The 12,415-nt window shown below is 39.0% G+C and overlaps 1 protein-coding gene across 1 annotated transcript in view; it reads right to left on the bottom strand.

Moving 5' to 3' along the window:
- Positions 1–12,415, bottom strand: part of COL4A5 (collagen type IV alpha 5 chain) — a 273,861-nt gene that overhangs the window by 141,702 nt on the left and 119,744 nt on the right. The window contains exon 3 of the mRNA XM_055438264.2: positions 3,593–3,682. Coding sequence (XP_055294239.1) covers positions 3,593–3,682 — 90 coding nt within the window. The remainder of the gene's footprint in view (positions 1–3,592; positions 3,683–12,415) is intronic.

Raw genomic sequence — 12,415 nt, 5'->3', positions numbered from 1 at the left:
CTGGGTTTGATACCTGGGTTGGGAAGATCCCCTGGAGAAGGGGATAGCTACCCATTCCAGTATTCTGGCCTGGAGAATACCATGAACTGTATAGTTCAAGGGGTCGCAAAGAGTCAGACATGACTGAGAGACTTTCACTCACTGGGCTTCCTTGGTGGCTCCAACAGTAAAGAATCCACCTGCAATGCAGGAGACCCCAATTCAATCCCTGGGTCAGGAAGATTCCCCTGGAGCAGGAAATGACACCTCACTCCAGTATTCTTGCCTGGAGAATCCCATGGACAGAGGAGCATGGAGAGCTACAATCCATAGGGTCGCAAAGAGTGGGACACGACTGAGCAACTAAGCACCTAGTGTTCAATTATATCCACTTGACTCAGATCTTTCTGCTATTTCTGTGTTGCACTTGGGTGTACCAGAAATATTCTGATGTTTTATACCTCATTAGACTAGGAAATTCTGTTGTATGTCCCACCTACTTAAATTTTATGCAGTCATTTGGAGTTTTGCTTTTTCCTCAGTGTAAAAGTTCTCTATTCAGGAAATTTATACAAGTCCTGTCTATTCTTGAATCTAACAAAATTCCTTGGTGAATTGTCACCTCCTCAGAGAGCATGTGCAAACCTATTCCCACAATCTATGCTATGGTAGAGTGTTAAAAAGTATTATGTATTTAAGTTAATTTCCCCCTTTACTAAGAAGAACACTTGGTAAGTATCCATTTGATTCCCTTCATGCTCTAATGGCATGATGTACCACTATTCCATGAAATAAAATTAGGGGAAAAAAGGGTTTTTAAACCAGTTTTCTTTTCCAGGAAAATGAACAGAACTAGCCCCTTCATCTATCAGTTAATCAGTCTAACTAATACAGATAGTAAAGGAGAATGAGCCAAAAGAGCCATTAAAAAACTCCAAACCTTCTCCCAATCTTAAAATTCACTATTATCTCTTCCCATTCCATATCTTAACATGCACATAAGATGTTATCCTTGCTCATGATATAGGAGAGACTGCCCACACAGAAGTCAATTGGGAAAAGTATTACCAACTGACAGGATGGCAGCATCTTTGGATCTTTGAGCGTGGGTACAGGAGAGGGAGGGTGTATGTATCTACCCTCTCTTCTTTCTCTCTCATAGAAAAGCCTGTGGGACTTCCTCCTCACCAGATTCATTGATACACTTGTCTCAGATAGCCACCACTCAATTTGACAAACGGGTAGACATGTCACCCATCACCCAACCCTGCAGATAAATGTCTGCTGTGTCTCTGAATACAACAAATGGGTATTTCTCTAAACATGGAAATTCTTAGTACCTCAGATATCCCAACCTTGTTACACTGATGTGTTGCCACAGTTGGACTCTGATGCTACAGAAATAAAACACCTCTTCAGATGTCAACTTGTTCCTAAATTGGGATTAACTGAGGCATCTGGGAAAAGGGATATGGGATTTGCCATTGGAGCTATTTTGACATCAATAGTGGTGGCCTTCTCCCCAATACATTCCCCTACCTTATACAAATTTTGCAATTCCACTCAAGGACTCTACCCACCAGGAGCGACTTCTGGCTGTTTGATTCCCATGATTACCAATGACTTTTACCCTCCCATCACCGTGTGCACCCCACCTTGGGATATTTCTTTTGTAAAAGTCAGGCCTTTGACTTTCTGACCAATGTACATAACGGGGGCATTGACAAAAGACTTCTAAATATTCAAAACAGCCTCTCCCATTGAACACATCACAGTAAAATAGAGTAAGAGTGGAACTCAAGGTAGATTGTGGTTACTCAGGAGAATAGTCTGCTCATGTTTTTGTTCCTGGCAACTTTTCCCACATTCATTAGGAAAAGTTGTGTGCAACTTGTCCTTGAAAGTGAAGTGAAAGTGAAAGTTTCTCTGTTGTGTCTGACTCTTTGTGACCCCATAGACTATAAAGTCCATGGAATTATTGGCCAGAATACTGGAGTGGGTAACTATTCCTTTCTCCAGGGTATCTTCCCAACCCAGGGATCAAACTAAGGCCTCCCACAATGATAATGGATTCTTTACCAGCTGAGCCACCAGGGAAGCCCAAGAATACTGGAGTGGGTAGCCTATCCCTTCTCCATGGGATCTACCTAACCCAGGAATCAGCAGGTGGATTCTTTACCAGCTGAGTTACCAGGGAAGCCCCAACTTGTCCTTGACCTCTACTAAAGTCATTAATGATACCACTTCAGCTTTGGAAGCATAACAGACCAGCCTCAACAACCTGGCCTGAATAGTACTGGATTAACAGCCTAGTCTTCAACTTCCTGCTGGCCAACCAAGGAATAGTCTTGCTATTGCCAGAACTTCATGATGTACCTATATCACTAAAACTGGCAAGGTAGAGCAGTCTATTACCAGACTTAAGAAAAAAGTCTTATGGCTCTCTAAATTTGATCAGATGGGCTATGGGCCATCTATTCCTGGCTTGGTAACTGTCTGAGCCACCAGGGAAGCCCAATGGTTGGGGCTAATGGTTACGCTCACTCCTCCAGGCAGGCCTGATCATCCTCCTTGGAGTAATTTTGATCATGACCATGATCCACTGTAGCCTCATACTAATTATATTGTGACATAACTCCTCAAAGTCTGACCCATCCAGGTCCATGTTGGAGTGACTTATGTTTCTCATTTGGGTCTTAAAAAATCAAGAGATGAAATTGAGGAGTCTGGCTCCTGGCTAACGACCTACATGTGATTTTTCAGACCCAACTACAAAGACCTCATATAGAAAAGCTGCCCATCCCACGCCAGAAAGCCTCATATAGGAAAGTGGCCCATCCCACACCAGAATTAGTGCACAGTCAATGCATGTCAGTCTCTGAAGGGAGTTGTAGTTAAGGCATCAGTCCTCCTGGCTGGTCATGCTCTTATGCACATCTGCATTGAAAGGCCTCTTTATATGGAGCCTTGGTGAAGACCTCTTTGCTGAGTGCAGGATGGAGACCTTGAGGACATTTTTTTCTGTTCTCTGTACTTTTCCACTCCTAGCTCTTCCCTCTCTCCCTGCATCCATCCAGCCCTCTGGTATACTAAAAAACAACAGTTTTTTTCCCTCCAAGCTTCCGGAGCAATGAAACAATTCCCCATGCTGAAGCATTTGACTCTCACTGGCACTTTTCCATGAGGAATAACAGAACAGTGGCGAAATCCACACTTTCTCTGGTTTATGTTTTGCTTATACACATTGTCACAGTAAGTGACTAAAGGCTTGACTGTTACTTTCATTTTGGCTTGTTGTCTTAACCAGTACTCTGACACCTGGCAGTTCAGCTCTCTCCAGTTCAGCTGAGCTTCTGAGAGGACTTAATTTTTGTTCAGGATCCCAATAACCACACACCATTAACAGTATCTTCCAAAAGCATTTGAATACAGCAGTAATATTTAGCCTTTTACAAAAACCAAAAATAAAGTATAAATTCTTGGCCATTCTACTGTTTTATTTAAATATTAGTTTATGGCTGTAATTCAGTAACTTTTTAATTCATCTGACACTTATCCCATATTAAGATGGCTTCATTTCTTTGGTATTACTGACTGGCAACTTGGCACGTACCTTTTGTCCCCGAGGCCCTGGGGGCCCTTCTGGACCTGGAAATCCAGGCAAACCTGGGTGGCCTTCCAAACCTGGAAATCCTCTCTCCCCCTGCAATTGAACAAGAAAGAAAGATAAGGTCACTCGTCAATTTTCAAGCAGAAGCATGGATGAGATTCAAAAACATCAAATGACTATCTAGAGAAGATTAATTTATTTATGCTAAATTCAGAGTATCTACTAACATGAAGAAAACCATATGATATGAGTAGAATAACACAAACCAATCTAAATTTATATCATATTTAGTAATGTAATCTCTTGCTTTCTCATAAAATTTAAAGGCTTATCAGAGATGAAATAAAGTTGAAACATACTGACATGAAGAATTTAACAGGGAAGATGGCAGTAAATTCAGGAAACTAGGTCTGAAGGGGTTACAATGAAATAAGTATGGTACACAGATGAAGAAGGTTAAAAGAACATCAGAGAAGATTTCAGGTTTGTAGTAGAGCATAGAGTTGTAGGATTATTCATAACGGAAATTAATTAGCTGGTTAGTGATAAGTTAGTTAGAAAAGGGCTTGATAATATCAAGATCTTTATATATTTTTTCTGATTGTAAAATTAAACAAAAAATGAATCCATGTTTGTTCTGGAAAAAAACAAAAAGAAAAAACCACCACCAATTATGACTTAAGTTGCAGTTCTGACCACAGCACTTATCAACACCAGCAGAGCAGGGCTGCCTACCTACTAGTGAGGATCCACCACATCTTATCAGCATCTATCAACAAAGGTTGCCTGATGTGCAAATCTCTACAACCAGATAGGTGGGGGCTACAGAGCCACCATGTGTACTAACATACCATTAGACATATTAGAGTTAATTAACTTGCATACAGTCAATTATGCGAAGAGTGTGAACCCCAACATCTTCAGGAGATCCAATCACAGAAAGCAAATTCACCACTATTACATTTAAGAACCCCAAGGGTTCATAGTTCCAAGGCATGAGCTTTCAACTGCTTGGCTGTATGCAGTTCCTTTACTTTTCTAAGGCTTGAAGGTTGAGTCTCTGGCCAAAGGCTCTGGACCTTGTTCTGGGAACCCCTCTCCCCAGATTCTATCCACAGTGACAGCCTAGGCAGCATGTGAGAAAGACGAAGCATCTATACTGGCAAGGCAACTGACTAATGGCCCATAAGAGGTATATACCCCTGGAGGTTAAGGGACAACAGACTTTCATTCACAATCCCAGTGGGAATGTCTATCTGTGTGTGTGTGTGTTAAGTACTAAGTTTAGCCTGGATAGCTTAGATAATCTTGTACTAAATAATTTCTTGTTATGTTGAATCATACTATAATAAATATAAGAACTTTGAAAAGGTGACTTCTGGTCAGTTTTCACTTATTACTTCAAAACCAATGAAGCAAATGTTACCCAATTAATGGCAGGTCTCAGCATTCCTGTAGCATTGACAATAATTATCATTATTGACATAATACTGTATTTTCTATTTTCAGTAAATATATCTCTTTGTTGTTTTAATTACTCATAGGTTTGTGATGATTTAGCATCCAAAGGGCTTCCCTGGTGGCTTAGATGGTAAAGAATCTGTCTGCAATGTGGGAGACCCAGGTTCAATCCCTGGGTTGGTAAGATGACCTGGAGAAGGAAATGGCAACCCACTCCAGTATTCTTGCCTGGAGAAGGAAATGGCAACTCATTCCAGTATTCTTGCCTGGAGAAGTCCATGGACAGAAGAGCCTGGTGGGCTAAAGTCCACAGATTTGCAAAGAGTCAGACACGACTGAGCAAGAAACACACACACACACACACAGAATCTCAATTCCATTATTTTGAAGGAAACAGAACAAGAAAAGAGAAATAGAAGATTAAAAAATTTTAGACCTGGATTGCCTGAATTTACTACATAGCCCATTTCTAGCAGAGCTGGTAACAGAAATCTAATCAAAAGTGCCAGTCATAAAGGAAGCTAGAATGAAATAAAATGATCTAGTTGGAGTAGATTTCCATAAGTGGAAAGCACAGCTTTATTTTAGGATCTCCGCTGGTATTTAGAGCATATCTATGCCAAAACTTGAATCTAATGCTTGAAGAGAACTATAAAGTTGCAGAAGTCAAATTGCTACCTGAGCTATAGATAACAGAGGAATAAACTAGAAACAAAGTAGAGAGTGCTAAAAAGCTTAACTACACTTGTATTAATAAAAACCATATACCTATACCAGATTCCTATCCTGAAATCTCCTCACACAATAGTCAAATAATGTTGCAGTCCTATCTAGCTGACAGAGCAGTATCATCCCAAGAAAGGCAGAATGGCAACTACTGGAGGAAAGTAGCAGAAAAATTACAATAGCAACCCCCAGTCTTCAAAAGGTAGAAAGTTTCCTGCAGTAGAAACTATAGAAGGCTTCCATGAGGAAAGGGTGCAAGAGGGTCCTCTAACCTAATTCCTAATACAGGAAGTAGGGAAGGCTGACATTTGTTGCATGCATACCCTTTCTACTGGTAGTCAGGCAATTATTTAATCCTTATAACTACCTAGATTTTACTGTAATTTGCTAATAACACTCACTAACATAGAAAATGATGTGGTGCACCTATTTCTGAAGGTCAAACTTAAAAAAATCTGGTTTGTGCTGCCTGCCCACATTTGGATAAAAAAAAAAGTTATTTTCATTTTTCTTTGTGGAATAATAGTCTTCTCTCTCTGCCTGTCCCTTAAATATTGGTATTACATTGAATGCCCTTTTTTGACCCTATCTCTGGGATACCTCAAATATCAACATATTTTTTCCTAAAAGCTGGGTTCACAGGGCCAAATGTCTTAAACATCTCCTCTTGAATATCACACAGGCACCTAACACTCAACAATAACAATAGCAAAAGGGTTATTGAACACTTTCTATATGCCAGAGTTCATTCTCAAATTTTTCCATATTTCAACTTATTTAATCCTCCCAATGACAATATTCAGTTCAGTTCAGTTCAGTCGCTCAGTTGTGTCCGACTCTTTGTGACCCCATGAATCACAGCACGCCAGGCCTCCCTGTCCATCACCAACTCCTGGAGTTCACTCAAACTCATGTCCATCGAGTCGGTGATGCCATCCAGCCATCTCATCCTCTGTTGTCCCCTTCTCTCCCGCCCCCAATCCCTCCCAGCATCAGAGTTTTTTCCAGTGAGTCAACTCGTCACATGAGGTGGTCAAAGTATTGGAGTTTCAGCTTTAGCATCAGTCCTTCCAATGAACACCCAGGACTGATCTCCTTTAGAATGGACTGGTTGGATCTCCTTGCAGTATAAGGGACTCTCAAGAGTTTTCTCCAGCACCACAGTTCAAAAGCATCAATTCTTCGGCGATCAGCTTTCTTCACAGTCCAACTCTTATATCCATACATGACCACTGGAAAACCCATAGCTTTGACTAGACGGACCTTGGTTGGCAAAGTAATGTCTCTGCTTTTTAATATGCTATCTAGGTTTGTCATAACTTTCCTTCCAAGGAGTAAGTGTCTTTTAATTTCATGGCTGCAATCAGCATCCGCAGTGATTTTGGAGCCCCAAAAAATAAAGTCTGATACTGTTTCCACTGTTTTTCCATCTATTTCCCATGAAGTGATGGGACCAGATGCCATGATCTTCGTTTTCTGAACGCTGAGCTTCAAGCCAACCTTTTCACTCTCCTCTTTCACTTTCATCAAGAGGCCTTCGAGTGCCTCTTCACTTTCTGCCATAAGGGTGGTGTCATCTGCATATCTGAGGTTATTGATATTTCTCCCGGCATCCTTGATTCCAGCTTGTGCTTCTTCCAGCCCAGCGTTCCTCATGATGTACTCTGCATATAAGTTAAATAAGCAGGGTGACAATATACAACCTTGATGTACTCCTTTTCCTATTTGGAACCAGTCTGTTGTTCCATGTCCAGTTCTGACTGTTGCTTCCTGACCTGCATACAGGTTTCTCAAGAGGCAGGTCAGGTGGTCTGGTATTCCCATCTCTTTCAGAATTTTCCACAGTTTATTGTGATCCACACAGTCAAAGGCTTTGGCATAGTCAATGAAGCAGATTATACTATTGTAAAAAGTCAAAATTATGGGCAAAGCAATAACCTTAACAGACAAATGGAAACAATGATTTAATTAGGTAATGCAATTATAATGGTCTTATAATTATATAAATTATGGGCAACTGTGTCTTCTTTTGCATAATTTCTATTGTCTTTGTAATTATATAGCACAAAGAAATATTTGAAGTGATTAGAACAAGAATATGGATCTTTAGGAACTGTCAAAATGGAAACAATCCAGGTCAGAAGATCTCAATTTTAGTTTCCATCAGAACCACTTGGACAGCTTGTTGAAACAAGGTTACCTGGTCCTGCCCCCAGAGTTAGATTCAGTAGGTCTGCTATGGAGCCTAAGAATCTGCATTTCTAACATGCTCCCAGTAAATGTTGATGCAACTGGTAGAGGGGCACATGTTGTTTAGATAATATTTGACTATGACATGAATTTAGGGATGTCGATTGATTTCTTGTTCTCATCAGCAGTCTGGTGAATTTTGTTTTTAGCAGTATGTACTTGAACGCATTCCTTTGGCAGAATGTACATGCTTCTGTGTTAAACTTATTTTTAAAAAGCAGTTTTATTGAAGTAAAATTAATATACAATAAATTTCACTTAAAGTGCACAATTTGAAAATTTTTGTCATATATGAGACAACCAAAAAAATGAACATATCTATCACTCATAAAAATTTCCTTGTCTTTTCAACAAATGGTGCTGGAAAAACTGGACATTCCCTGGAAAAAAAAATTCTAGACACAGACCTTACACCTTCACAAAAATAACTCAAAATGGATGAGAGACTTAAATGGAAAACATAAAACTCCTAGAAAATAACATAGGAGAAAACCTAGATGACCTTGGATGTGGTGGTGACATTTCAGATGCTACAACAAGGGCACAATCCACAAAAGAAATAATTGATAAGCTGGACTTCAAGAAAATGAAAAACTTCTGCTCTGCAAGAAACAATGTCAAGAGAATAAGAAGACAAATCACAGATTGGGAAAAAATATTTTCAAAAGATACATCTGACAAAGGTCTGTTATCCAAAGTAGACAAAGAACTCTTAAAAACTCAACAGTAAGAAAACAACATGATTTAAAAAATGGGCCAAAGACTCTATGGGGCTCCCCTGGTGGCTCAGACTGTAAAGAATCAGCCTGCAGTACAGGACACCCAGGATTGATCCCTGGATCAGGAAGATCCCCTGAAAAAGGGAATGGCTACCCACTCCAGTATTCTTGCCTGGAGAATTCCATGGTCAGAGGAGCCTCAAGGGGTTATACTCCATGGGGTTGCAAAGAGATACAACTAAGAGACAGAGATTCACTCACAAAAACTTTAACTGATACCTCACTGAAAAAGATATACAGATGGCAAGTAAGCATATGAAAAAATGCTCCACATCATATGTCATCAGGGAAATGGAAATTAAAAAATAACAATGAGATACCTCTACACACCCATCAAAATGGCCAAAATCCAGGGTATTGACAATACCAAATGTTGACAAGGATGTGAAGCAGCAGGAACTCTTATTCATTACTGGTGAAATGCAAAATGGGGCAGCCACTTTGGAAGACACTTTGGCAGTTTCTTACAAAACTAAACATACTCTTATCATATGATCTAGCAATCGTGTTCCTTGGTATTTACCCACAGGAGTTGAAAATTTATGTCCACACAAAAACCTGCACGTGAATGTTTATAGCATTTTTATTCATAGTTGCCAAACTTGGAAGCAACCAAGATGTCTTTCAGTAGGTGAACAGATAGAATGTGGTGCATTCAGACAAAGGAATATTATTAATATCAGTCCAGAAAGAAGCAAGCTATCACACCATGAAAAGACATAAAGGAAATTTAAATGCATACCACTAATTGAAAGGAGTTAATCTGAAAAGGCTGCATACCATGTAATTCTAACTATATGACATTCTGGAAAAGGTAAAATTATACTAACAGTAAAAATATCAGTGGATGCCAGTGGGTACAGGTTGGGGAGATCAATAGAGGGAGCAGAGTTTTTTTAGGTCAGTGAAAATACTCTGTATGATAATTTAATATGGACGCCTGTCATTATACATTTTTTCAAACACACAGAATGTATAACACCAAGAGTGAATGCTAAGGTAAAATTTAAATTTTGGGTGATAATGACATATCAATGTAGGTTCATCAACTGTAACAAATGTACCACTATGGTATAGCTGGGGAGGCTATGCATGTGTGGGGGCAGGGCGTATATGGGAAATCTGTGTCTCTTTCAATTTTTATGTGAACCTAAAACTGCACCAAAAAAATAAAATCTTTTAAAAATAACAATATTAAAGGAAATATTATAAATATTAAAAAAATTTCCTTGTCACCCTTTATGAATTCCTCCTGCCTCTACTCATAACCCCAGGCAATAACTGATTTGCTTTCCATCGCCAGGGATTAATTTGCATTTTCAAAGCTTTTATTAATGGAATTATACAAAATATACATTTTGTCTAACTTTTCACTCAGCATAATTACTTTGTGATTTAGAAGTGTGTCAATAGTTCATTCCTTTCTATTGCTGAGTAGTAGAGTATTATTCCATTGTATGTATATATATATCACCCTTGAACAACATGAGGGTCAGGAGTGCCAACCCCTGTGTGGTTAAAAATCTGAGTATAATTTTACAGCTGGTGCTCCAAATCTTCAGTTGTGTAACTATGGATTCTAATCAACTACAGACTGTATACTACTGTAGTATGTATTTATTGAAATAAATCTGAATATAAGTAGACCCATGAAGTTAAAATCCATGTTGTTCAAGGATCAGCTGTACTACAATTTGCCTGTTAAAAGGCAGTTGAGTTGATTCCTGTTTCTGGCTATTACAAATAGAGCTACCATGACATCATGTACAAGGATGGTATGGACACATGCTTTCATTTCTCATGGGTAAATGCCTGGGAATAGAGCAGGTCATATGACAGGTTTATGTTAACTTGTTTAAGAAAATGCCAAACTATTTTCCAAAGTATTTGCATCATTCTAGATCTCTACCAGCAATCTGTGATCATTTCAGTTGCTTCACACCTTTATCTGTATTTGGTATGGTTATGTTCTAATATTTATACATTCTTATAGGTTTATAGTAGTATCTCCTCATAGTTTTATTATACATTTCCCTAATTAATAATGTTGAGTAACTTTTCGTGTGTTAACTTGCCATCATCTATATATCTTCTTTTGGGAAGTGTCTTCAAATCTTTTACCAACTTGTTTTTAATTTAATTTTACTTGGGGATGTTTATTGTTTAGTTTTGAGATTTCTTTATATATTCTGGTTTCAAGATTCTTTTTCATTAATATTTTTTCCTAGACTGTGGATTGTCTTTTCATTCTCTTAGTATCTTCAGAAAAGAATACATTCTTGGGCTTCCCTGGTGGCTTAGTGGTAAAGAATCCACCTGCCGATGCAGGAAACACGGGTTTGACCCCTGATCCAGAAAATCCCACATGTTGCGGAGCAACTAAGCTCATGCCCCACAACTATTGAGTCTGTGCTCTAGAGCCTGGGAACCCAACTACTGAAGCCTGTGCACCGAAGAGCCCATGCTCTGCACCAAGAAAAGCCACTGCAATGAGAAGCCCACGCATTACAACTGGAGTGTAGTCCCTGCTCACCACAACTAGAGAAAGCCCATGCAGCAATAAAAACCCAGCACAGCCAAAAATAAATAAATAAACTAATTTTTTAAAAAAAGATATCTTCTTTATTTTCATGAAATACAATTTATCAGTCTTTCTTTTATAGATCACGTTATTGTTGTCATATCTAAGAAATATCTATCTAATCCAAGATCACAAGGATATTTTCCTATGTTTTCTTCTGAAAGATTTGTAGACTTAGGCTTTATAGATTAAGGCTTTATATTTAGTTCTATGATCCATTTTGAGTTAATTTTTGCATAAAGTGCAAGCAATGAGTCAAAGTTCATTTTTGTGAATATGCATATCCAGTTCTTCCAGTACTCTTTGCTGTAAAGACCGTCTTTTCTCCACTGAATTGTTGTTGCACTTTTGTCAATAAATCAATTCATCATGCACCTGTGGGTCTAGTTATGGACTCTATTGTGTTCCATTCATCTCTATGTCTATCTTTTTGCTATTAGCACGCTATCATGTTTACTCTAGTTTTATTCTAAGTCTTGGTGTTGTGTAATATAGATATTCCAGCTTCATTCTTTTAAAAAAGCTACGTTAGCATGTACACCTGAATTTTATTTATTTTTAAAAAATATTTATTTATACTGTTGTGTTGGGTCTTAGTTTTGACATGTGGGATCTTTCATTGCAGCCCACAGACTCTCTAGTTGCGGTATGTGGGCTTAGTTGCTCTGCAGCATGTGGGAACTTAGTTCCCTGACCAGGATCAAACCTGAGTACTCTGCATTGCAAGGCAGACTCTTAACCACTGTACCACAGGGAAGTCCCTACACCTGAATTTTGTGCATACTAAGTAGCTTCAGTCGAGTCCAACTCTTTGTAACCTTATGGACTGTAGCCCGCCAGGCTCCTCTGTCCATGGGATTCCCCAAGCAAGAATACTGGAATGGATTGCCATGCCCTCCTTCAGGGAATCTTCCCCATTCAGGGATCTAACCCAGGTCTCCCACATTGCAGGCAGATTCTTTACCGTCTGAACCACCAGGGAAGCCCACACTTGAATTTTAGAATCAGTTTAATTTCTACAAGAAAAGT

Source organism: Moschus berezovskii, chromosome X (assembly GCF_049115385.1).
Source record: "Moschus berezovskii isolate FMDL1 chromosome X, NW_MosBer_1.0, whole genome shotgun sequence".
In the NCBI taxonomy this organism is placed as follows: domain Eukaryota; kingdom Metazoa; phylum Chordata; class Mammalia; order Artiodactyla; family Moschidae; genus Moschus; species Moschus berezovskii.
The sequence above is the reverse complement of the archived record's forward strand: the minus strand, read 5'-3'. Positions and strand labels throughout refer to the sequence as shown.